The following is a 27,860-nucleotide window of genomic DNA, read 5'->3' on the forward strand; positions in this document are numbered from 1 at the left end:
AATCGCCCAGTGTAAAAGGATCTTTGGAAATTAAACCTGAGTTCTCATTGGTTGCTATTGGTAACCAAAACAGTTTGACTGCTAGACATGACCGAGGTTCAATGACACACGTGTGAGCTCCGGTCTGGTGTTTATGACAAGACATTAGGAATTACAGTGAAAACGAATGAACCGCCATTAAAAATCCTGTCAGGGAGACAAGAACCGAGCGAAACAAAGAAAGGGGCGGAGTCTATTTAGGAAAACACCGAAGCCACACCCCAGTGACGTCACCATGCAGGGAAGGAGCGTCCGCCATCTTATCACCGGGTCACTTACAGATATTATCGTGAAGACGCCCGCCGAATCGTTCTCCTTTCTAGCAGCATCGTGACACATTCTGGAGCCACAATGGGAAACCGCAAAATCCCCGTAGTCTGGATACCGCGGGTATATGAACCATCACAACCGCTTGCTGACGGTTCTGAAGCGCTCGAGATGTTCATCGGTCGGGAGTTGGTAACGATCGGCGCTTCTGTACAATGTTAATCAGACGAACGTTATATAATAACGATCGAATCTAATAAAATATATAATCCGTATTGAAACTGAACTATTCACCGAAGGATCGGAGGTTCTGGATAGCGGACATACGATAAGATGAGATTTCAGGGCGGCGGCAGAGCGCTGTGCGGATACTCAAGGAAACGGCTGCAACGTATATTGTCAGATTCCGTTAGACTCGGTTCAGGCATCCTATTGGTCTTCAATACCCGCGCGCTACGGCGAACGGACATTGCCCACCCCAATGGTTATATACAGGGATTGCTGGCTGGGACATACAGGTCTGCTGGGGGTTATATGCAGGGATGATGGGGTTCCGGTTTTAAACCCCCATCATCCGTGTATGTTGGGATGGGCACAGTCCGTTCGCCGTGGCACATGGGCATTGAGAACATCGTGGTCCATGGAATGCCGATATATAGCAGAATCTAAAAATATGCACGTGAGATAAGCGTTGCTAGGCGTGGCTGACACCTGAGCGGCCATTTTACTAGTGGGCAGTAGTTTTGTAATATGACTCCTAGCGGTAACCAGGGTGTTTACTAGAAGGGCGAAAGGGGTCTGTGAAACTACAGCTCCCAGCATGCCCATAAAGGGAGGTGGAGAAGTGGCCCATAGCCACCAATCAGACTCCAGGTTGGTTACTACGGGAAACAGTCCCAGTTAACCCTTGTTTTCATACATTTCCTCAAAATGGAAATAGTTGAATAAACAACCAGTAAAGTCTCTACTTACAATCTGTCTTAGATCAGGTCTGTGTGGAGGTTGCCGTTCATAACGTAAAATAGCGCCTGACGGACCCGTGACTTGTACAGTGTAATATGAGTGGTCGCTATGGGCAGCGGCTCCAGCTTATAGTTACACTAGTGCTTATATATGTAGTGGACATTTCTAGTTGTAGGGGTGGTCTTGACTGTGACTTGTGCAGCTGCATGACCTCCATTAACCAGTGGGGGCGCTGCAGTGAGAGATACATTCTCGTGTGTGTGTGTGTGTGTGTGTGTGTGTGCGTGCGTGCGTGCGTGTGTGTGTTATCGCAGTACGGTCCAGCTCCGGGATTCAAGTTGACCGATGTTATCGCGGGGGAAGTGTCATCCCGCTATATATCCTCCTCCGCCGCAGGGAAAATGCAGTGTTACATGCAAGTCGTGTCATCTCAAATACGCCATCGGGACAGAGGTCGTCACATGATGAATTCTAAACCAACACCGATGCTGCCCAGATGGGCATAATAAATCTGTGTCACTCACAATACATATGTCTGTATCATACCCATGCTGCTGTGAATAGGCACATCACATGGAAGCAGCAGTTGAGTCTCAGGGTATGTTCACACGGCTTATTTACGGATGTAATTCGGGCATTTTACACCTCGAATTACATCCGAAAATGCGCCTCGATAGCGTTGGCAAACATCTGCCCATTGAAAGCAATGGGCTGACATTTGTCTGTTCACACGAGGCGTATATTTACGAATCGCTGTCAAAAGACGGCGCGTAAATAGACGCCCGCGCCAAAGAAGTGTCATGTCACTTCTTCAGACGTAAATGGAGCAGTTTTCCATGGACTCCATGGAAAACCAGCTCCAGTTACGTCCGTAAGGGACGCAGCGTTCAAGCTCCTGCACATGCCGTTACGGCTGAATTGACGGGGCTGTTTTCTCCTGAAAACAGCCCCGTAATTTCAGCCGTTACGGACGCTGCCGTGTGAACATACCCTCAGTGTCTAAGACCACCAGGAAGCCCAAGAATGTCGAGAGAATTTCTATCTCAGCGACGATAAAAGGGTTATACGCTACAAATAACTAAACCAGTGACCAAAAAAAAGTGTCCAAGAGATCAGATTTAAAACGGACTTTCCCTTATTAAAAATGGCCGCCCTGCAGTCTGTTTGTGCGTGGAGAGTATCGTGTATAGTTTGTCACAAGATGATGACATCACAGCCACCTAGAGCCAAAAACCGCTCCCTGATTATTACAACACCGGCAGGAGACGTCACATGACTGGATTATTATATCTTATAACGTCACCGTGATTCTTGTGATTTCATTTTTGGTAACTATAAAACTAACCGTGTAACCTCGATGTACATGAAGAATAGAACAACCCACAATACATATAATGTTAGCAGTGATAGGGGGTCTTATCGTAACCGCGCTAACCCGCGAAGATCCCCATATCAATGCCAGCATCCCTACTGACTAGACCTGCCCCCTAGCAGCGAATATTCACAGGCACTTGTGTTATAGATGTAAAAATACAATGATGGTTTTCAGATGACGCCCCCTGTGTGATGACTGAGGACCGGTGGTGCGGGAACATCACAGTCACTGGAGGGAACTGCATCAACTCAAAGCCACCCAACATTGGGCATACAGCGGTGTGATTACTTCTTACTGATGCACCGCAAGGAATGACTCTGCCAACCCTCGCCTGGATCTCCTGCCAAGGCAAACCATGATTAAATGGTTATTCCCAAGACATTGTCATAAATGTCCCAGCTCAGGGACTAGCACCTATATTGAGAACAGGAGTCACCTGACCCCAATCATCAAACTTTTAAAATACGTTGTAGGGACATGAAAAGTTTGGATTGGTGGGGAACCGGGGGCTGAGGCCCCCACCGTTGTTTTAACTAAAGAGCAGAGGCGCTCATCTAAATGCTTTGTTCCTTTGGTTGTGATCGGCGCTCCCCGTCACGCTTAAGACGGGTCTCAGACGTTCTATGAGCGAACTTTTGCTTCTTCGTTTAACCCCTTCCCACCGCATCCCTTTTTCAGACTTTAATATTTGTTTTTTCCTCCCCACCTTCCAAAAGCCATAACGTCTTTATTTTTCCATCCATATAGTCCTATGAGGGCTTGATTTTTGCGGGACGAGTTGTAGTTTTTCTTAGCACCATTTTTTTGTGCCATATAATGTACTAGGAAACGGGAAAAAAAAAACAGCAATTCCTAGATTGTTTTTTTTCGCACCGTTTTTACGGAATTCCCTGTGCAATTAAAACATGTTAGCTTTATTCTGCGGGTCAATACGATTACGGCAATACCAAATAAATATATATATATATATATATATATAGTGTTTTCTATATTTTACCACTTTTACAAGTAAAAACCTAAGGCCTCATGGACACGAACGTAGCCATGTGCACGGTTGTGATTTTCGGGTCAGCCGGCTGCGGACTGTCAGCCACGAGCCGCCCGCAAATCGCGGGCCATGCCTATGGCCGTGGCCATTATTTTCAATGAGCCCGGATTCCCGGGCCATGCACAGACCGTAAAAACGACGGTCGTGTGCATGGCCCCATAGGAATGAATGAGGCCGCAATTCTCCCCTGGATTTTCGGGGGAATTGCAGCCACAAAAGCCTGTTTGTGTGCATGAGGCCTAAGTGTAAAAAATAACATTTATTTTGTGCCACCAAATTCCAAGAGCCACAACTTTATTTTTCCGTCTTAAGTGGTACGAGGGCTTATTTTTTGCAGGATAAGCTGTAGTTTTTAATAATACCATTTTGGTGTACATGCGACGGTTTGATCACTTCGTATTTAATTTTTTGTGGGAGATGAGGTGACCCAAAAAAAAAAAAAAAAAAAATAGAGATTCTGGCATCTACAATATATATATATATATTTTTTTATGGTGTTCACAGTGCGGGTTAAATAATGACATATTGTAATAGTTCAGACTTTTACGGACGCGGCGATACCAATTATGTTTATTTATTTTTTTCACTATGCTCTAGGGGGAAAATGGGAAAAGGTTTTTTTTAAACTTTTTTTTTATTTATTTTTTTAACAAAAAAAACTTTAACTCATTTTTACTTTTATTATTAGTCCCCTCAGGAGACTTCAACCAGCGATCGTTAGAACGCTTGCACGATATACTGCAATATTGCCGGAGGCAGCGCTTAATAGGAGCACAAAGATGGCGGACCTGGGGGGGGGGCACCTTCATTAAGCCCCCAGGCAGCCATAGCAACCATCGCCCCCCCCCCCCCGAAATTGCATTGCGGGGGGCACGATGAGCCGTTAGAGGGGGGTCGCCCCCTCTTTCTAACGATTTAAATGCTGCGGTCACTATTGACTGCAGCATTTAACGAGTTAAACAGGCGGGATCGCCCTCAAGCACGATGCCGCTCGTTACTCTGAAGTGTCGGCTGTAACAAACAGCCGCCATCGTATGGAGCGGGTTCACTGCTTGAGCCCGCTCCATACTTCCCCTTCCCGGCTAGGACGTATGGATACGTCAAATGTCGGGAAGGGGTTAAGCAACATCGAGGGTCTCAGCACCCAGACCCCACAGATTCAAACTTTTGATAATATCTCTGACATATCAAATGTTTGATGAAGGTGTAGTTACTCTTTATGAGCAGCTCCAGAATTGAAAAAATGTTCAACAAAAAAAAATATCAATGGATCAAATATCCATTTATCATAAAGTCTAACAAGTTCCCTCGGCGTGGGTTCACCTCACCTATTATTAACATTGGCTGTAAAGCGTAGAAAAACAGTAAAATCAGTATATGAAACCTTTCGACAAGTTGCTGTTGCCCCGGGGAGCGGCTTATAACAGGTAGTCCTGCTGCTGGGCCCCCAGGGAGAGCCTGGCAGAAAGAGTTTATTTTCTCTGCAGCACCACCACAGGAGAAATTAAGAATCACACCGTTTTTATTGAAGTGTAGTACATGGACATGCTGAGCATGAGACATTTTCTGTAGACACTCTCTGCTCAGGCTAAAAGATGAGGAGACCCTATTTATTGAGAGTTCCCTAAGGCCTCATTCACACAGCAGTATTTTGGTTCAGTATTTGTAAGCCAAAACCAGGGGTGGGTCCAAATCAAAGGAAAAAGTGCAATCTTTCCATTCTACTTCTTTGTCGGCTTGACTCCTCGTTTCGGCTTACAAATACTAAAGCACTACACTGCAGGTTAATAGTATATTTAAAATGGATTTTCTAAACCAGACAACAACTTGTAGTGAGTAGATAAACCAATCAGCCCCACGTCCGGCCTCAGTGCGCCATACACAGCTGAATTTTGGGGGCTCCATGCACATCTACAGACACGAGCTATGCCGCTGTGTAGCAGTCGCCCAAAGCTGATGGAAACCATAAGGTGCTGAAGGATCTAAGTCGCAACCCTTCAGAGAGAAGACATACTAAAGTAAAAACAGCAAAATGTTAATGTAGATATATTGTAAAAGTTTCAGAATTCCTGGCTATAAAGCGAATATCAGTCAAAGGCGCAGCCTAAATTAAACCTATGACTGTTCTGGGGACCGAGCTGTAGATTTAGGCATCTCCTACTTTTTAGCATGTTTTAAACTTCTGTCTGACCGCCAACACCTCACCCTGGTGCCCAAGGGCCCCTCTGCCACATAAAAAGCCACCAGTATTACAAACAGCACATGGTTCCTGTTACAGAGTCTACATTGGGGGCCTGGAGGCTAACATTTCACCCTGACCTTGCCACCCTGATGTAAACCATTTTGGGCATCCCGTCCATAGGAGCTTGTTAAAGAGAACCTTTAACCCTCCCATAGGTGTGCAGCATGTGATAGGCACGGCTGCACACACACGGTCTCACTTTACATTTTTTTCCTATCTTCCTCCGTTATTTACATAGCAGTCCCGTTATATTTGGCGCCTGATATGTAAATAAGCCCCTAAACAGTCAAGGGGGCTGGATGTCTTCGCTCTGACACTGTGCGTAGCTGATTGGACAGTGTCAGAGCGAAGACATCACGCCACTTTTCCATTTAGGTACATAGAAACGCCCCATTGACTGTTCAGGGGCTTATTTACATATCAGGCGCCAAGTATAACGGCACCGATATGTAAATAATGGAGGAAGTTAGAAGAACTATTTCAAGTGAGACGTGAGACTGTGTGTGCAGCCCTGACCATCACATGCCGCTCACATATGGGAGGGTGAAAGGTTCTCTTTAAACACCGGCTTCCAAAATAACCATTACTATGAAGTGGGGCCTCCTTTTGCGGCTAGAACAGCCTCCACTCTACTAGGAAGGCTTTCCACTATATTTTGGAACATGGTTGTGGGGATTTGGGTCCATTCAGTCACCAGAGCATTGACTAGGTCTACCGCTGTTGTTGGGCAGAGAGGTCTGGCTCGCAATCGGCGTTCCAACTCATCCCAAATATGTTCAAAGGGGTTGAGGTCAGGACTTTGTGCTGGCCAATGAAGTTCTTCCACATCAAACTCTGCAAACCATGTTTTTACGGACTTCACCTTGGGTACGGTGGTATTGTCATGCTGAAACAGGTAAGGACCTTCTCCATATTGCTGCCACAATGTTGGAAGGGCACAATTGTCTAGAATGTCATTGTATGCCGACGTGTTAAAGTTTCCATTGACTGAAACTAACGGACCCAAGCCGAACCACGAAAAACAGCCCCAGACCATTATCACTGCTCCGCCACACTCTTCGGTTGGCACTAGGCTTTTGCACAGGAAACGTTCTTCTGGCATCCGCCGAACCCAAGTTTGTCCCTCAGACTGGCAAATGGTGAAACGAGATTCATCACTCCAGAGGACGCTTTTCCACTGCTCTAAGGTCCAATGGCGGTGAGCTTTACACCACTCCAGCCGACGCACTGCGGTGCTCTTAACACTTTCAGGGTTATGTGTGGCTCCTCGGCCGCGCAAGCCCAAATCCTGCAGCTCCCGACGGACGGTTCTCGCGCTGACGTTGCATCCAGAAAATGTTTGGAACTCAGCAGTGAGCACTTCAAGTGAGGACAGGCAGCTGTGGTGCACGACGCATTTCAGCACTTGGCGGCTTTGCTCTGTGAGTTTACGTGGTCTACCGCTTCGTGGCTGAACGGTTGTTACTCCTAGACGTTTCCACCTCACGATGACATTACTCACCGTAGACCGGGGCAGCTCTAGCAGGGTAGAGATTTCACGAACTGACTTTTCAGAACGGTGACATCCTATGACAATGCCACGCTGGAAGTCACTAAGTTCTTTAGTGCGACCCATATTTCTAGCGAAGTTTGTCTATGGAGATTGGATGGCGCGGTTCTTTATTTTGGCTGAAATGCTTAAATCCACAAGAGTTTATTCAGTGCCGAAACCTTCTATAAGCAGTTACACCTAAAAATAAAAAACAAACATAAATAAATACTTGACGTATCTTCTGTCAAGACATTAAAGTTTTATTCCAAGGCATGGATAGGCCATCAATATTTGCAGGGTGGCGGTCTGACTCCCAGCAGAGCAGCTGAATGAAGGGGCGCCACCGCACCAGCGAGCACGGCAACCCTTCATTGTTTACCCAGACAGCGCAGTTGTGGGTGTGTCAGGTATTGCAGCCAAGAACCATTCACTGCAATACCGAGCACAGCCCACGGACAAGAGGGGCGCTGTGTTTGTGAGGGTATGTTCACACGCAGTGTTTTCAGCCATAATTCTGGCGTTTTACGCCTCGAATTACACCTGAAAAAAACAGCTCCGTTATGCCTACAAACACCTGCCCATTGCTTGCAATGGGAATTACGATGTTCTGTTCCCACGAGCCTTTATTTTACGCGTCGCTGTCAAAATACGGCCCGTCACTTCTTGAGGCGTTTTTTTGGAGCTGATTTTCCATTGAACACTATTAGGCTATGTTCACACGGGGTCTTTTGCCGAGTTTATTGACGCGGAAACCGCGTCGCAAAACTCGGCAGAAACGGCCCGAGAACGCCTCCCATTGATTTCAATGGGAGGCGTCGGCGTCTTTTTCCCGCGAGCAGTAAAACTGCCTCGCGGGGAAAAGAAGCGACATGCCCTATCTTCGGGCGCTTCCGCCTCCGACCTCCCATTGACTTCAATGGGAGGCAGGAGAAAGCGTGTTTTCTGCCCGCGGCGCTCAATGGCCGCGGGCGAAAAACGGCGCGATCATTGCTATTCACACGGAGTATTTTGGGGGAGGAATATCTGCCTCAAAATTCCGTTTGGAGCTTTGAGGCAGATATTCCTCCCCCAAAATACTCCGTGTGAACATAGCCTTAAAAACGCCTCAAAAGAAGCTCCAAATTAAAAGAAACTTCATTTTCAGCTTCAAAAAACACCTGAAAATCAGAGACTGTTTTCTCTGAAAACAGCTCCGTATTTTCAGAAGTTTTTGAGTTTGCGTGTGAACATACCCTAAGGCTTCATGCACACGAATGTAAAAACGACCGTAATTACGGGCCCATGGACTCCTATTGGCCACGGGTACCTCCCCGTATGCTTACGGGAAGGTGCCCGTGCCGTTGAAAAATATAGAACATGTCCTATTTCAGGCCGTAATTACGGCACGGGCAGCCCATAGAAGTCTATGGGGCTCCCGTAATTAGGGGAGGGTTGCTAGGCGACGTCCGTAAATAGTCACTGTCCAGGGTGCTGAAAGAGTTAAACGATCGGCAGTAACTGTTTCAGCACCCGGGACAGTGACTACCGATCACAATATAGATCAATATGTCAAAAAAAATATAAGTTCATACTTACCCAGAACTCCCTGCTTCTTCCTTTAGTCCGGCCTCCCGGGATGACGTTACATCCCATGTGACCTCTGCAGCCAATCACAGGCTGCAGCGGTCACATGGACTGCGCGTCATCCAGGGAGGTCGGGCTGGATGTCAAGAGAGGGACGCGTCACCAAGACAACGGCTGCGTAAGTATGAATTTCTTTTACTTTTATTACGGAAAGGGCTGCCCCTTCCCTCTATCCTGCACTGATAGAGAGAAGGGGCTGCCGATTACTGCAGTGCAATTTTGAAGCGAAAACGTGCCCGTAAATACGGGTGGAATACGGGTGACACCGGACCCGTATTTACGGGCACGGGTTCGTATATACTTGTGCAATACGGGTCGAATACGTGTGACCAAGGACCCGTATTTACGGGAGGAAAAAAATACGTTTATGTGCATGAGGCCTTATAACACAAAAGGCTCTAGAGTTATGCCTAGAATGGACTTGAGTAGCAGGCAACATAGTGGCTTATTTCCTCCTCTAGAATGATCGATGATCTCATGGTCACATGGCCATTACTTCAGCGTTTTACCAGAGTACCAACAAACAATGAGGGGGGATGGGATGTTTACGTTACAGGAGCGATAGATGTATGTGTGTGTGTGTGTGTGTGTGTGTGTGTGTGTGTGTGTGTGTGTGTGTGTGTGTGTGTGTGTGTGTGTGTGTGTGTGTGTGTGTGTGTGTGTACTGTAGAAGGCCTAGTTAACACAGGAATTTCGAGGCAGATCTTGAACGGACAGGTTTTTTTTTTTTGCCATTTTTGTCCGCAGCCATTGAACCTAATGCAAGAAACGGAGGCAAAAAACGCTGCAGTTTTTTTTTTTGCCTCCTATGAATTTCAATGGGAGGTCAAAGGCAGAAACCACTCGAAGAAAGAATGGCGCTTTTTCCCCCACAAGTGGTCTAAAGCTCCCCGGGAAAACAAGTCAATGGGGGCGATTTGGGCCATCTTTTGGCGCCGATACCAACCGCGTCAAAAGCAACACCAAAAAAAACTCAGTGTGAACTGAACCCAAGAGTATCTAACGCATAATATGCATTTTTGAGGGGTAATGTACACACATTGCACAGCATATACAGTGGATATAAAAAGTCTACACACCTCTGTTAATTAAAAAAAAAAAGTTAATTTCCGTTTTTTCACACTTCCCCACCAAGTCAATAAAAAGTTAAATCAATGAATTATATGCACCCCAAAATGGTGCTATTAAAAAATACTACTTGTCCCACAAAAAGCAAGACCTTATACAGCTATGTTGACGCAAAAATAAAAAATAAAAGTTATAACTCTTGGAATGAGACGATGGAAAAACGTAAAAAATAGCTTGGTCATTAAGGTTTAATATAGGCTGGTCATTAACCCCTTCCAGACATTTGCCGTATGGGTACGCCATGGAAAGCTATGACTTCCCGCAAATTGCCGTATCCATACGCCAAATGTTTGGCACCGGCTCAGAAGCTGCGCCGGTGCCATCATCGCCGGATCTCAGCGGTATCTTACAGCTAACATCCGGCTGTAATGGCGAGATCCCCGCCTCTGTTAGAAATTCATACTTACCCGGCCGTTGTCTTGGTGACGTGTCCCTCTCTTGACATCCAGTCCGACCTCCCTGGATGACGCGCAGTCCAGGTGACCGCTGCAGCCAGTGATTGGCTGCAGCGGTCACATGGGCTGTAACGTCATCCCAGGAGGCCGGACTGGAGGAAAAAGCAGGGAGTTCTGCGTAAGTATGAACGTCTTTTTTTTTTTTTTTACAGGTTGATCTATATTGTGATCGGCAGTCACTGTCCCGGGTGCTGAAACAGTTACTGCCGATCGTTTAACTCTTTCAGCACCCTGGACAGTGACTATCTCCTGACGTTGCTTAGCAACGCTCCCGTAATTACGGGTGCACACATGTAGTCACCCGTAATTACGGGAGCCCCATAGACTTCTATGGGCTGCCCGTGCCGTAATTACGTTCTAAAATAGGACATGTTCCATATTTTTCAACGGCACGGGCACCTTCCCGTAAGCATACGGGGAGGTACCCATGGCCAATAGAAGTCTATGGGCCCGTAATTATGGCCGTTTTTACGTTCGTGTGCATGGGGCCTTACTCTTCCGGTCATACAGTTCCCAGCATGCAATGCGCCGGCAGCAAGGACTCAACACTCCTACTATACCTAGCTATAAACATTTTATAGTCTCCGTTGCCATTTTACTGCTCTCATTAGATCAGTGAGAGCGAACGATAAACGTGCAACAAATCAGTGCTGTACCAAACACACTCTTTTACATAATTGTGAAAAAAAAACTTCAATTGACCCCACAGCTGGAGTCCCAGAGCAGAGTGCTAGTATAGGCTCTGCGACTGTGGAATCCCCTGACATCGCGGTCCATATATAGTGAGTGTTGTCAGAGGCTTCGGCAGAGCGCGAGTATAGGCTCTGCTCCGGGACTCTGTGGAATCCCCTGACATCACTGTCCATATATGGAAAGTGTTGTCAGGGGCTTCCCCAGAGCCAGAGTCCCGGGCAGAGCGCTAGTATAGGCTCTGCTCCGGGACTCTGTAGAATCTCCTAACCCCAGCGTCCTTGTCAGAGCACTACTAGCAACCGCCTCCTCACATCACATAATTTCTTCTTATAGTTACCGGTCTGTTGCTAGGGGGGCGATAATGACACGGAGGCGCTGGGCAGGAGTGGGTATGCGTGGTAAACATTGCTAGTGTAGAAACCACGCATGCTCAGAGACTAGCAGTATTTCTCTCCCCTAGCAGCAGACCGGAAACTATCAGAAGAAAGGGAGTATCCGGTCCACCACTTCCCTCAGTGTGGGGTTGTCACGATACCAGAATTTGAACTTTGATACCGATACTTCGTGTAGTATTGCAATAATCGATACCAAAATTATGCTTTAACAAGAGTAATAAATAAAAGTTCTTGCATTCTCTGATGTGAGGCACGAGGTATTATTAATTTTGAACCTCCATGTGCCTCACATTAATAGTAATTAACCCCATCATGTTCCTCAGTCATAATGGACAACATTGGGTTAATGTGTGAGGTACATGATGGGGTTAATTACTATTAATGTGAGGCACATGGAGGTTCAAAATTCATAACACCTCGTGCCTCACATTAATAAGTGACAGAAAGCAGGTTTTGCTTTATTTGATAACAGCGTAAACACAAGACGCTATAAATTTATTACGGTCGCGACGATACCGAATATGTATATTTTATGTATTGAGACTTATTTGAATGTTTATTGTAAAAAAAATGTGCGCATTTTTTTTTTTTTTAAATGTAACTTTATTTTTTACTTTTTAAACTTTAATGTACGGGCATAGATCTATATACTGATAGTACACAGGCAGTTGTTAGGACATACCCAAGTATGCCCTAACAGGAAATATGGTCAGACAGCCATGGGGTTCCTTCAATGTCTGCCCATATATGGTATGGCCCTCGATCAGTCACAGGGATTACCTGTGACGCGATCCAAAGGGTATCCCCCTTCTCATTTACCCCTTGAATGCTGCATTCAGCTGTGTGCCCAGCATTCAGGGGAATAACAGCAGAGAGAAGTGGTTTCCAGGTACAGCAGGACTGCAGCTAATACAGCCATTGCCCCACTCCTGACAATAAGTGCGCACGCGGTCAGCATGAGATGATGCGGCCGGCGCTGCACTAATGAGCGGTAGCGCAGACACTGAAGACAGAACATGGGGGTGTTATGTAGGGCGTCCGCCATGTTCTGTCTTCAGTGCTGGCAATCATTAGTGCAGCGCTGGTCGCATCACATCATGTTGCCCGCGCACGCACTTGTCAGGACTCGGGAGCGCGGCAATGACTGTGTAACACACTCGCAGCCCCGCTCTCATACATTAATGTGTTACAATACTAAGCTGTGTGGTCCCACAGCTTAGTATCGAAATACATGAAATAACGATATTGAACCATTTGAGGGTGCACGGCATCGAAACAGTATCGAAGCGGCTTTTGCTACTGGAGAAGAATCATGTGACCGACGCTGGAATCGGGTGTTAGAAGATGAAATAAAAATGTAAGTATTTTTATATGTGCAGTGAAATAGAAATTAGTTAATTGGTTCCGGAAAACTGCTTTAAAGGAACAGTGTCACCACAAAAAAAAAAATTCATGTCAGTTTAATGTTAGTTTTATTAAAAACGTTTATATTTGTGTGTTTGTGTTACTTTTTTCTATTTTTACACTTTTTCTTCCCTATGGGGGCTGCCATTTTTTTTTTCATTTCTGTATGTGTCGATTAACGACACATACAGACATGGAATACGGCAGCCACAGTCCCATAGGGACTGCGAACGGGTCCCGTCCCATCCACTTCTGTGTACGCCGTCTGTGTGGGAACTGCGCATGCGCCACTCCCACACAGTCCAATTTGAAATGCGCACCGTCCGGCGCCAATTTCCTGTGGACCGGAAGTCGCGGCCGGACAGTAAGATTACTACTTCCGGTCGCGGCTTCCGGACTTGTGCACTTGGACCAGCGGCAGCAGACGGAGCGGACGGGCCGGAGGGAGCCGCGGCGGCAGGAGCAGGTAAGAGATTTCTATGTATGTTCGTGTTTGTGTGTGTTTACTACTGTATGTAAACCTACTACACTGTGTGTTAGCTCAAAAAATGGCAACACACAGTGTAGGAGGTTAGACCGTTCAATCCCCTCGTTTATCCCGGCACTAGCCAGGATAAAGGAGGGGGGGATGCTGAGAGCTCACTAGAGCGAGTGCTTTTTTCCCAATTTTGCAGCAAAAAGCAATGTGGTTGCTTTACCACATGCAATGCTGCAATTTTGGGAATAGCTCCATCTAGTGACCAGCAATGGGAAATATTATAAATTAGAATCTAATTTATAATATTTCCTGACTCGTGAAAAAAATAAAAAAAAATGTGAACAATGTTTAAACACCTACACACTAAATGTTTAATTAAAAAAAAAAAAAACATGTTTTGCTGGCAACACATTCCCTTTAAGGGGTTAAAGGTGTTACCCAGCCCCATGAAACCTTCTACAAACAAGGAGTAACACTCGCCTTACCAATCCCCTGACGCTCCCGTGCCGACCCATCCCTTTATTAACCCAGCTCCAGCAATGACGAGTCATCTCTATATGTGACTGCTGCAGCCAATCTTTGACAGTAGTGGTCAGGTGTCCACCACACCGATGTCACCACTGCTGCCAGTGATCGGCAGTAATTACTATTTCCCTATTGGAAGCATAGACGCTCAGCCGAGCCAACGTGCGCGTTTATGGGGGAGTTGGGAGGAATAGTGTTCGGCCAACAGCCATCTAAGGCCTCATGCACACGACCGTAAAAACTCCCGTTATTACGGGTCGTAATTACAACCCGTAATAACGGGCTCATAGACTTCTATTGGCCACGGGTACCTTCCCGTTTTCTTACAGGAAGGTGCCCGTGCCGTTGAAAAAGATAGGACATGTCCTATTTCAGGCCGTAATAACGGCACGGACAGCCCATAGAAGTCTATGGGGCTCCCGTAATGACGGGTGGCTACATGTGTGCACCCGTCATTACGGGAGGGTTGCTAGGCGACGTCAGTAAATAGTCACTGTCCAGGGTGCTGAAAGAGTTAAGCGATCGGCAGTAACTCAACACCCTGGACAGTGAATTTCGATCAGAATATAGAGCAACCTGTATAAAAAAAAAAAAAAAAAAGCCGTTCATACTTACCGAGAACTTCCTGCTTCCTCCAGTCCGGTCTCCCGGCCGTTGCCTTGGTGACGCATCCCTCTCGACATCCGGCCCGACACCCCTGAATGACGTTTCAGCCCATGTGACCGCTGCGGCCAATCACATGCTGCAGCGGTCACATGGACTGCGCGTTATCCAGGGATGTCGGGCTGGACGTCGAGAGGGACGCGTCACCAAGACAACGGCCGGGTAAGTATGAATTTTTTACTTTTACCTCGGAAAGGGCTGCCCCTTCTCTCTATCCTGCACTGATAGAGAGAAGGGGCTGCCGATTAGTGAAGTGCAACCGGAACCGTATTTACGGGCGCGGGTCCGTAAATACTGGTGCAAAACGGGTCGAATACGTGTGACACCGGACCCGTATTTACGGGTGGGAAAAAATACGGTCGTGTGCATGAGGCCTAAGGCTGTGTTCACACCTACATCAGGGCTTGTTCCGCCGGAACGGAGCCCTGACTGACACTAACGGAAGCCAGGTTTCCATCACCATTGATTTCAATGGTGACGAATCTGTGCCAACGGTTTCCGTTTGTCTCCGTTGTGCAAGGGTTCCGTCGTTATGACGGAATCTACAGCGTAGTCGACTACAGCATTCATTCAGTCAAAACGACAGAACCACTGCACAACGGAGACAAACGGACCCGGACCCGTCACCATTGAAATCAATACTGATGGAAACCTGGCTTCCGTTTGTGTCATGCACACGAACGTAAAAATGGCTGTAATTAAGGGGCCATAGACTTCTATTGGCCACGGGCACCTTCTGGTTTGCTTACGGGAAGGTGCCGGGGCCGTTGAAAAATATGGAACATGTCCTATTTCAGGCCGTAATTACGGCACGGGCAGCCCATAGAAGTCTATGGGGCTCCAATAATTACGGGTGGCTACGTGTGTGCACCTGTTATTACGGGAGCGTTGCTAGGCGACGTCAGGGGATAGTCACTGTCCAGGGTGCTGAAAGAGTTAACTGATCGGAGGTAACTCTTTCAGCACCCGGGACAGTGACTACCGCTGGAGTTCATAGTATTAAAAGTTAACTTACCTGCTTCTTCCTCCAGTCCGGCCTCCAGGGATGACGTTTCATCCCATGTGACCGCTGCAGCCAATCACAGGCTGCAGCGGTCACATGGACTGCCGCGTCATCCAGGGAGGTTGGATCGGATGTCAAAAGAGGGACGCGTCACCAAGACAACGGCTGGGGTACGTATGAACTTCTTTTACTTACAATCGCTGTGGAAACTCTGCCCGAAATGGCTGTCTCTTCTCTCTATCCAGCACTGATAGAGAGAAGGGGCTGCCGATTAGTGCAGAGAAAACGGGTCCGTAAATACGGGTGGAATACGTTTGACAATGTACACGTATTTACGGGAGGGAAAAAAATACGTTCGTGTGCATGAGGCCTTAGTCAGGGCTCCGTTCCGACGGCACGGAGCCCTGACGCACATGTGAACGCAGCTTAAAGTGTATGGCCGCCTTAAAGGGGTATTAATTCTTATCTTAGACATTTATGGAATAGCCACCGGACTTATCATAAATGTAATAGGTGCAGGGGTCCCCCCGACCCCACCTGGTGAGGGGCAGATCATAACCATTAGTATTTTAACAAACGAGATGGCAGAATACTTTGGCAACGATGGCACACAAGGTCTGCCACATACTTGAGCGCCATCCTAATTGGCACGTGACAAATACCTAAGATTTTATTAATTAATAAAGAAACTAAAACTCTGTCAGGAATGAAGGAAACAAAATAAATACACGCGCAAAACAAAACTAGCGGGACAACACACCATGACGTCACCACACAGGGAAGTAGCTGCGACACAACCGGACAGAAAAGGAAACCCCAGCCGCCATCTTGTCCCGCCTCACATCCCGATATTAAAGGTCCTTGTCAATTTAGGAGAAACCTTATGTGCTGCTCAGATAAGAAAACAGCCGACACTTATACCGTGAGCCATCAACGAAACATTCTAGACTACGAACACTAGGAAACCGTAGTAAATACAATCTGCAAACGATACTGGACTTCCGTCGCCCGATTAGTTCGCCTACAGTCGGCGCCGGGCTGCCGTTATATAATAACGAGATGAATCAAAATAACAGTCCATATTAAAACGGGATATTCACCGAAGGCTTGCAGGTGATGGATTGCGGACATAAGATTTCCCCAGTAAGGATGTCGGCAAAGCGCTACATGTACGTGTGTATTTATACTCCGTTGACGTCATGACGTAGCAACTTAGCCCCGCCCAAGTTGGCGTGCTCACAATGCCTTCTACGTGAGCTGGGCGTGGCTGACACCTGAGCGGCCATTTTACTAGTGGGCATTAATTTAGCAATATAAGTAGACGGTGCGTGTGTTCTCGAGCGCTGTACCTGAGGGAGCTTTAGGGTCGACAACCAGCAGCACTCAAGCTGTAAAGGAAGATGGAGAAGTTGCCCATAGCAACCAATCAGATTACAGTTGATTAGTTGCTGTGGGAAACAGTCCCTGTTTTTCATTGGTATTGGTTCTTATACGTTTCCCGTTCAGGAAATAGTGGGGGAGGGGGAAAAAAAAAGCTGTAAAGTTTCCCTTAGCAACAATCATACTTGTCAAAATTTTTTAAGGGCAATTCCGGCGACTATTTGTCTCGAGCCCTGTCCCGCTAACACAGGGGCAGCAGTTGGTTTTTTTATTTTTTTAAATCATCCGGTATTTATTACGATTTTCCACCAATCTGGCCAATGCTGGACTGTAAGGCCGGGTTCACATGTCGCGTTTATGTTGCTTTTTTGAACTGTTGGGGAGAAAAACGCACCTAAAAACCACGCGTTTTAAATTACCCATGCGGTTTACAAAGTGTTTCAACTGTAATCTCGTTTTTTATTTACTAGTCATAGACTTACGGCTGAAACACTAAAACGCATGGGTAATTAAAAAAACACGTCTGTTTTTTACATGCAGTTTTCTCCCCAACAGTTCAAAAAAAGCAACATAAATGCGACATGTGAACCCGGCCTGAGGATATGTGCGCGCAGCGGTTTTCGTCAAGCAGAACAAATCTGCCTCAAAATTCCTTCCGGATTTTCAAAGAGATTTTTACATGCAAGGATTTTTTGACCAGTCTATTATAGGGGTTCTGCGCCCACACGATTCCATTCAAATAATGTAACATTGGCCATGTCCACCAGAGTGGGAGAGAAAAGAGAAAGCGGTCTCAATCGGGAGACTCCCCTATAAACATCCATGTGCCCTATATCTTGTACCCTACTGACTAATAATACATATATAGGTCTATATAAAGATCTCCACCCCACCCCCGCCCCGAGATCAGACGTGAAAGCCCCACCGATGAGCATGTACAGTGTGACTACATTTCCATCAGACGCTTCTCGGCATCGTTCCGGTTGATCCAGTTTCTGTTATCAGCGCTAGGTGGTCACCTTCACCGTGGGGGCTGCCTCCAGGCTGGTTACAGATTACCACCCGTATTGTGCTGCTGGGACGGACTGACCGGTTTCATTCCCGGACTGTAGGGTCAACACCCAAAAATCCTTTGTATCACATCCTGTAAAGAGGAGGAAAATCAGTGATCCAGCGCACAATACAGGGGTTAGTTTTGGGGCCAATATGTCATTGCAGCCCCCAATTTCTGGATTTTTCCCTCTTTGCATCCCGGGGCTCGTAACTTTTTTATTTGTTGTTTGACGTAGCTGTGTGAGATTTTGTTTTTTTGCGGGTCGAGGTGTAGTTTCTGTCGGTTCCATGTTTTGGCACGTTCACGTTATTGTTTCATTTATACTCATTTTTATTTTGGTAAAAATGCTGAACTGCAGTTCCGCTGAAGTTTTTCTTAAATTTTTTTTTTACACCTTACACCGATCATCATAAATGATGCTACGAATTTGATGTGCGGGTTGTTACAGTCTTTATGATAGCAAATATGTGTGTGTTATTTTAGATTTATATTTAATAATGTTTATTGATTGTAAAAAATGTGCATTGTGTGTTTTTTTTGTCACCGATTTTTTTTTATTTAGCATTATTTTTTTAAATTAATTTTCCTTTTTATTTTTTTGATTCCCTAGGAGGATTTTTTATTTAGATTTTTATTTTTTAACTTTAATATACTGGCATATATTTACATGCCAGTATATTAGTCTGTGTACTGGTAGGTATGCCCTAACAACAGGAAATCTAATCAGATAGCCCACTCCTGATCGCAAGTGTGCCCATACGATCTGCATGACATATATGCCCATCAAGATACGGCAACTTCCGGTCGCTCATGAAATTGATGACCTATGCTTAGGATAGGCCCTCAATGTGTCATTAGTGGTGGTCCTATCCCCAGGACCCCAACCGATCGGCAGAATGAAGATTAACGTAAATGGGGCTGAGCTGCATTACCAGAACCAGCCTAATGCTTACAGATGTCGCTGTGTAAGGTACTGCAGTGAAGGGGCCATTGATGATCGGGGACCCCAGTGATCGCAAATTGCTGGCCTATGTAAAATCCTGGAAAACTCTTTTAAGGCCAGATGCTATAGGGCCACATCAGTATTATCAGACCATACCTCCCAACCATCCCGGATGCAGCGGGACAGTCCCGGTTGGCGGCATGTCCCGGTGTTAACTGTATCTCTGTCCTCACATTTAAATCCAATGCTGAAGCAAGGAATCGTAAGCTCCCTGCTTCAGCATTAGTACAGAGCGGAGAAGCAGAGGAAGCTCCTCCACTCGCCGAGGACTCCACGGACACTGCGCTACTTTAAGAGCTGAGCCAAGAGAAGCCCTTGACGTCACTGTCTATATATGGACAGTGATGTCAGTGGCTCCTCCAGGAGTGGAATCCCTGGGAAGAGCGTTGCCGATGCTCTGGCCAGAGATTCCACTCCTGGAAAAGCCCCTGGCGTCACTATCCATGAATGGACAGGGACATTGGGGGCTACTCCCGGAGTAGAATCCCCTGCCAGAGCGTTGCTGACGCTCTAGGGCGGAGAGTCCTCTCCTAGAGGGAACCTCTGATGTCACTCTCCATATATGGGCAGTAACGTCAGGGGCTACTCCTGGAGCGGAATCTCAGACCACAGCGTGACCGATGGCCATGTCTGATCCTAGAGGGAGCCCCAATGGTGCTATCTAGAGGGGTGGGGTAGTGCTATCTACAGAGTGAGTGGCGCTATCTTCAAGGGGTGTGTGGCACTATCTACATAAGCACTGTGGCACTATATGGGCACTATCTACAGGGGAAACAGTGGCCCTATTTACATGGGCACTGTTTGGCACTATCTATGTGGGCACAGGCACTTTATATGTGGTCACTGGCACTAGGGCAGCTAAGGGGGCATTATATTGTATGGGGGCAGCTAAGGTGGCCTCATACAGTATGGTGGCAGCTAAGGAGAAATGATACTGTATGGTGGAAGCTAAGAAAGCATACTGCATGGGGCATCTGTGAGGGCATTATACTGTATGGGGCAGCTATGGGGCATTATACTGTATGGGGAAAATTGTGTGGGCATTATACTTTGTGGGGGCATCTGTGTGGGCATTATACTGTATGGGGACATCTGTGTTGGCTTTATACTGAATGAGTGCATCTATGGGGGCATGATACTTTATGGGGGCAGCTATTTATATTCTGAGGGGTTCTATTGGGGCATTACACTGTGGGGAGGCACATGGGAGCATGATATTGTGTGGGCTGAACTGGGTGTGTATGGGTGGGGATTGGGCGGGGTTAGGGGTGTGGCTTAGAAAGAAAAAAATATCCGTGATGAGCTACGCCTGCCGCATAGGTTGTGCCTCTTTGTGATACGTGAAAGGTGGGAGGTATGGTATAACTACCAGTGATTATGTCTTTGAGATGTCCCCTGAATGGCAAGAAGGCAATTGGTCTATATGTCTGATTCCCACGTCAGTGAAGAGGATTAATACCCCTCTCCTCCCCATGTGTCTGTCTATGAAGCTATAGGCCTGTTATTTCCATCACACTCTTTCTCATCCCTTATGACTTAGTCTTTTTTATTTTCTTATGCCTGAGGGGGCGCTGCATGACACAGGGATTCAAAGAAGACCAAAGATGGATGGTACTGATTGTTGACTCCGCCCACCCCATATAGTGCACAGGCACAACCACACCATGTAGTGCCGAATTATAAGCGCCATACAGTATAGTGCCCAAATAACAGTGCAAACATTAGTCAAATAACACTTCCACTGGTTTTCTGTGGTGCCCCTTGAAGCAGGACCACACAGGCTGCACAGGACCACACAGGACCACACAGGCTGCACAGGACCACACAGGCTGCACAGGACCACACAGGACCACACAGGCTGCACAGGACCACACAGGCTGCACAGGACCACACAGGACCACACAGGACCACACAGGCTGCACAGAACCACACAGGCTGCACAGGACCACACAGGGCCGCACAGGACCACACAGGCTGCACAGGACCACACAGGACCACACAGGCTGCACAGGACCACACAGGACCACACAGGCTGCACAGGACCACACAGGACCACACAGGCTGCACAGGACCACACAGGCTGCACAGGACCACACAGGCTGCACAGCAGTCTCTATGTACATATGACCTGGATAACGGTTTGACGTGTAGAACAATAGTAATTATTACTTGTGATGGAGGAGCAGCGACAATCTGACACGTTTCATGTGATCGCACCTTCCTGCTCCTACTGACAGAGGTCACATTTTTGTCACGATGCGGCCTACACTGGAAATCCTATCAATGACAGGTCTGATCCTACTAGTCCAGACAGTATATAGAGTCGGTATTGCCCGAAGCCATGTCTCAAAGTCATCCCTGGATAATGATGGGACAATGTTTGTTAAAAATTTCTGAGTTTTTCTTTTTTAATCTACTGAATGTCCTAATAAGGCCCCATGCACATGAACGTGCTTTTGCGGCCGCAATTCCCCTGAAAATCATTGCGGCCCCATTCATTCCTATGGGGCCATGCACACGACCGTGGTTTCCACGGTCCGTTCATGGCTCGGGAGCCTGGACCGCAGAAAGAACGGGCAAGCCTTATTAAGGCCGTGTTCTGTGGTCCAGGCTCATTGACCGTAGCCATGTGCACAGCCCGCGATTTGCGGGCGGCTGACAGTCCGCTGCCGGCCGACCCGAAAATCACGGCCGTGCACTTGGCTACGGTCGTGTGCATGAGGCCTAAGTTTCTATGAACTACACAGATCTATCTATCTATCTATCTCATATCTATCTATCTATCTATCTATCTATCTCATATCTATCTATCTATCTCATATCTATCTATCTCATATCTATCTATCTATCTATCTCATATCTATCTATCTATCTATCTCATATCTATCTATCTATCTATCTCATATCTATCTATCTCATATCTATCTATCTATCTCATATCTATCTATCTCATATCTATCTATCTCATATCTATCTATCTCATATCTATCTATCTCATATCTATCTATCTATCTATCTATCTATCTATCTATCTATCTATCTATCTATCTATCTATCTATCTATCTCTCTATCTCTCTATCTATCTCTCTATCTATCATCTCATATGATCATATCTATCTATCTATCTATCTATCTATCTATCTATCTATCATCTAACTATCTATTATCTATCTATCTATCTATCTATCTATCTATCTATCTATCTATCTATCTATCTATCTATCTATCTATCTCATATCTATCCATGTGTTTTTTTAAATCTACATATATAAATAAATCTGTAGATATATGGAGAAACTATGTATTGTCAATGGTAAAGGGGAACTCCAGGTTTGACGACAACCGAGTTACTATGTATTTGGGAGTCCTTCAGGCTTAGACCAGTGTGTTTTATATCTACTTTTTGTGGAAAGCAGTGCCCAAATCTCTCTAGCACTAGGTATTGGGAGAACACAGAGTCCCAGTCCGGATAGCTTTTCAGCCTCTGGATGTAACAAAAATGTTCCTTTTCATTCACAGCCGGCAGAGATCTTAGAAATGGTTGAAAATGAATAGAAAAAGTAAATTAGAAAGTAGCAGAACTTTTTATTATACAATGATTAAACTTCATGTACATAAAACTGTAAACCCCCTTAAAGGTGAATTCCAGGAATCAATAGTTATGAACTATATTGTGGAACGGTTTATAAGTGTCTGATCGCTGGGGGCTCCACAGATCACTATAATGGGGGTCTCAAGCGCCCCTTCCTCCTCACTGAACTTCCGCAGTTAGGAGAAGCTTGAAAGAGATGAACCAAATGAGTCTTGACAGCTTCTGCAGAACCTCTTGGGACACCAAACATTTTGCCATGGTTCTGAATTAGCGACGCTTTTTTTTTTCTATGAGTGTTCTGAAGATTCAATGGGATAAAAACCAGCGTTTCAGGAATTTCTGGGAATCCTGAGATACTGTCACGCCTGTATACCTGCAGGAATGTTCTTTTGTGCACATGTTGTTATGCAGGTCTCCTGTGTAGATAAAGACTCTCCCTCCCCCTCACTGGGTATATAAGACAGGGCAGGGGGCTATTGATTCAACTCATCCTCCTGCACAGTCTCTACTTGTCCAGTCTTTATATCCTTAAGAAAATGATGAGTTTCTCCAACCGCAGCATCTCCCAGTCTGGCCGATTTAGTGGGGCTGGCACACAGAGGGCAGGCAGTGTGGCAGGAGGTGCTAGCAGCATTAGAATGTCCTCTGCAAGTGTCTCCATGGCCAGTATGGGGTCCCCGATGTTTAATGGGGGTCTAGACGCTGGTTCCTTTGGTAACAATAGCAAGGAGACCATGAACAACTTGAACGACCGTCTGGCTGCCTACCTGGAGAGGGTGAGTACTGATCTGTTTGTAGACTATATATCCTGCTGTAGAGTACTATATACGGTTGGCAATGCCCCAGGCAAACTGTATTTATACTAGAATCCGCCATTGTGCCAACTTGATATATTTATGTGCCAATATCATTCCTCTCCATAAAATGTGCCGCCCTAGGCGCTGGCCAATATGGCAAATGCAGCCCTATATGATGTCCCTTATAAAACTGATATTGTGGGATCCATGAGAGTAACAATAGGGGATGCAGAGGTAGTTGTCTCACCCTAACCCTAGTAGGGAGGGGGGGGGGGGGAAATGACCCACATAAGGCATTAGTATTATGGGGGCCCTGTGATAGATTTTGCATTAGGGGCCCCAGAATTTCAAGTCACACCTCTGCTGGGACCTGGGTCATTGTACAGTCCCTCACCTTCTCCCATTCACAAAATAAATGGCAGACACATTACATTTTTCATAAGAGAAATTATATAAATTGATATATTATAAATTAAATGGTGGGAGTCCAATTGTTGGGACCCCCCGGATCCTAAAAAGGTCCATTGTATGCAATGTGCGGCCCTCTGGTTGAGTCAAGGGCTACATTGAAAGTGCCCATAATGGGTTCTGTTGACCACCACTGCATTATACACATATTAATCTAGTTTTAGCTCTTAATCGCTAATATTATTGTTTTTTTTTATCAGGTTCGCTCTTTGGAACAAGCGAACAGTGACCTGGAAGCAAAAATCCGTCAGTTTTATGAGAGAAAGGCCTCCGTCAGCGCTTTTGACCCAAGCGGATTCTATGAGAACATTAGAAAGTTACAGGCTCAGGTAATGCTACGTCTCTGTTACAGCCATGATTGTGAATGAGAGAGTTTCATTGTGTTTTATCTTTTTTTAAAACATTAAAGGGGTTGTCCAGCCCCTAAAAATTGATGGCCTATCCTCAGGTCTGACTCCCAGGACCCCCGCCGATCAGCTGTTTTGAAGGGACGGCAGCGCGCTTACGTATATTTATGTATCTTCATAGATTTCCCTCTATTTTCATGTTGTTGTACCAAATGTAACCACTAGGTGGCAGTATAATTCATTATTTATTATAAGAGATGGTTGCATTCATTAGATTGCTTTATGTTTTATTACTTTTTAGGTTAGTTTAAGCTCTTTTATAATTTCTTCCACCTTCCTTTCTAGATCCTAAATGCCACTACTGGTAATGCCAGGCTGCTACTGCAGATTGATAACGCAAAACTGGCTGCAGATGACTTCAAACTCAAGTAAGTGACATAAAATCCCTTATAGTTTTGACTAAGTATAATCTACATGTTCCTCTAATGTTTGCCCTTTTGCCCTGTAGATTTGAGTCAGAACTGGCCATTAGGCTTGGAGTAGAAGGGGACATTACTGGACTTCGTAAGGCCCTTGATGAGTTGACTATCAACCGATCTGATCTGGAGCTGGAGATTGAAGGCCTGAAAGAGGAGCTGATCTTCCTGAAGAGGAACCATGAAGAGGTACAACTATCCATGGTCATTTTTTTTAGCTGAGCCTATCTTACACCTTCCTGTAACTTTTACTAATAATTTTTTCATCAGTAACTTTAACACTACATTCTTTTGGACAAGACTGTTTAAGTAGCATGAAGATAAACGGTTGTACTTATATATCACCATTTTCCCTTGTTGCAGGAACTGGCTGGTATTCAGGGACATATTGGAGGAAATGTCAATGTAGAACTGGACTCGGCTCCACCAGTTGACTTGTCTAAGATCCTTGCAGACGTGAGACTGCAGTATGAGGACATGGCGGAGAAGAACCGTCAGGAGGTGGAGACCTGGTACAGAGCACAGGTATGCCCATTCTCAATCAAAACTCATTACGACTAGACGTGATTGTCCAAAACGAGAGGTAGAGAGAGAAATGACCTCAGTCCCACTGATTCCTGACTTCATTTTTTTCCGACAGAGTGAAAACATCAGCAAGGAAGTTGCCATGTGCAAGCAAAGTTTCGAATCTTCGAGGACAGAGATCACAGATCTGAGACGTACTGTCCAGAACCTGGAACTTGATCTACAAACTCTACTGAACATGGTAAGTCTACAGGTCCCTGGTCAGGGTGGAATCTTTACACCTATCCACATCTACAACTGTCTACGAGGGGTGGTCAGGTGACACTTTTTCTACTATGTCTCCATATTATCTAATAGAAAGTGTTTAAAAGGTCTCATTTACACAAATTACATTGGGGAGCGGAAGCTGAAACCCCCAAAGAGGCTCTAAGTGGGACTTGGCTGTGATTGGCCTATATCCTGCACAGTTCCACAGCTTGAAATATCTGGGCACAAAAGTTACCAATTTTAATAAATGGATGACCTACAGAACATCATGATAATGAAGGAATCACAGAACTGGTTCTGGTCACTTATGGAGGGCCAAATCCCTTCCACTCAAGACAATGGTGGTCCCATCTCTTAGATGTCCACTTATTTCTTCTCAATATTTTTAGATGTCATATCAGAAAATATTGATAAGCTTCTAGGTCTTAATATTCATTCTCCTTTCCTATATTTCAGAAACACGCTCTTGAGGGCACACTGGCCGAGACTGAAGGTCATTATGGAGCAGAACTTGCGAAAATCCAGAATTTGATCTCCCAGACTGAACTCGACATCCAGCAACTGAGATCAGACTATGAGCGCCATTCTCTGGAGTACAGGAGGCTACTCGATATCAAGACAAGACTGGAGCAGGAAATTGCCACCTACAGGAGACTCTTGGATGGGGAAGACATGAGGTAAGGAGCCAGGACAAGCACTGTGATAATATTTATATAGCGTGTGTATGCAAATTAGCTCTCCACCAGATGGAAGAAAACTGTCTTTCTAGTGCCGCCTATAGATAGTTACAATGTAAATGAATGTCCGACCCATTAAAAAGCCTTGAAACAGGAAACTGGAGGAGAGCTCATTTGAATACTTTTCCCAGAGAGCATTGCCTGTGAGACTCCCTACCCCAGCTGGATCTCCGCAAGTAGTACCAGTACCTTAAATAATTGTCATGAGTATTTTTGTATATTACACGCACAACCACGATTCAATAATTGTATTTTGTTTTCTTTCGTTAACAGTATATTATCAGCTCCACAATTGGAAACACAAAAAAGTAAGTAATCACTTCTATCAACATATATCAATGTATATCATACTGGAGAACATTAAAGGAGATGTCCCATTAGAGCGACCCCTGGCCATATGCCCTATTAGGGCATATAGACGTTATAGAGGGGGCTCCTACTGCTTACAAGCATTGACTTCTGCTTTGGTGGGCAGTCCATATATTACATGGTTGTTTCCAATTTTTCTACCTTTATTTCACGTCACTATTTACACTGTATAAGCTCCTGTTGGATACATACAAAGTATTTGCTATAAAGGGTCACAGCAATAAGAGAATAATGCCATTATAATTAGCTACTACTGCCTTCCTTATAATAATCTTCTAATGCAGTGATCTCCATCCTGTGGCACGCCAGCTGTTACATAACTACAACTCCCAGCATGAGCAATAGCTGGTGAGCCACAGGTTGGGGATCCCTGGTCTATTACATTGGTGGTGTTAGAGTACCGGAGCCTAATCTGACTGTGATCAACTGCTAATGTGATCCTTGATCGAGCCTATTCTTACCCTGAATTGTTTTTTCCTTCAGGCGTCAAAATTGTCAGCAAAGAACAAGCCCAAAGTTCCAGCACAAAAACATTCAAGACCGTGAAGACGTTTGTTGAGGAAATGGTAGATGGGAAAGTTGTGTCCTCATCAAGTCTGCAAGAGGTGTCTGAGATCAAAAAGTAGAAACATCAAGGATGAGCGGATCAGTCTACAACTGTGATGACCTGTATTCAATAAAATCTCTGATCAGCATCTCTGTCTATTCTCTGTGTGTTCATTTTTTTTTAGATGATGTTTTACTGGGTCACGTCTTAGTCGTCTCCTGTCCTCCATTCACCCAACCAAAGTGGCCGCATATAGGAGACAAAGTGAATAGAGGCCCATACGACTCGCTTCATTGAAGTCTATAGGAGTTATAGAAATAGCTGAGCATGATTGCTAGTGACCACTTCCTACATGCGGGCACCTTGGTTTGCTGAATGCTGGTCATTTGAGCCTCGTTCTCCTATTAGGGTCGTACATTTATGGAATATCCTGTGTGAGAGTATTCATTTAAAGAGGAATTGTAG

At 45.6% G+C, this 27,860-nt stretch overlaps 1 protein-coding gene across 4 annotated transcripts; it reads left to right on the forward strand.

The window, feature by feature from the left end:
• LOC142665978 (keratin, type I cytoskeletal 47 kDa-like) lies at positions 1-27,543 on the forward strand. 4 transcript variants are annotated; one of them, XM_075845823.1, is made up of 9 exons: positions 1-429; positions 24,328-24,456; positions 24,820-24,902; positions 24,983-25,139; positions 25,314-25,475; positions 25,591-25,716; positions 26,199-26,419; positions 26,753-26,787; positions 27,332-27,543. In XM_075845823.1, exons 1-9 carry the CDS (start codon positions 391-393, stop codon positions 27,472-27,474), a joined length of 1,095 nt encoding a protein of 364 aa, XP_075701938.1. In that variant the 5' UTR covers positions 1-390; the 3' UTR covers positions 27,475-27,543. The 4 variants fall into 4 exon arrangements, with proteins under 4 accessions (XP_075701938.1, XP_075701937.1, XP_075701939.1 ...); XM_075845822.1 differs by having other exon boundaries at positions 3-498; XM_075845824.1 differs by lacking the exon at positions 1-429 and adding an exon at positions 15,950-16,002.
• The last annotated feature ends 317 nt before the right edge of the window (positions 27,544-27,860 follow it).

The sequence above is a fragment of the Rhinoderma darwinii genome, chromosome 13 (genome assembly GCF_050947455.1).
Source record: "Rhinoderma darwinii isolate aRhiDar2 chromosome 13, aRhiDar2.hap1, whole genome shotgun sequence".
In the NCBI taxonomy this organism is placed as follows: Eukaryota; Metazoa; Chordata; class Amphibia; order Anura; family Rhinodermatidae; genus Rhinoderma; species Rhinoderma darwinii.

Coding starts and splice junctions, on each gene's coding strand:
- LOC142665978 (XM_075845821.1), top strand. CDS start 23,399: ATGATGAGTTTCTCCAACCGCAGCATCTCCCAGTCTGGCCGATTTAGT. Junction 23,639..24,327: donor TGGCTGCCTACCTGGAGAGG/GTGAGTACTGAT, acceptor TTTTTTTATCAG/GTTCGCTCTTTGGAACAAGC. Junction 25,717..26,198: donor TACAAACTCTACTGAACATG/GTAAGTCTACAG, acceptor CCTATATTTCAG/AAACACGCTCTTGAGGGCAC.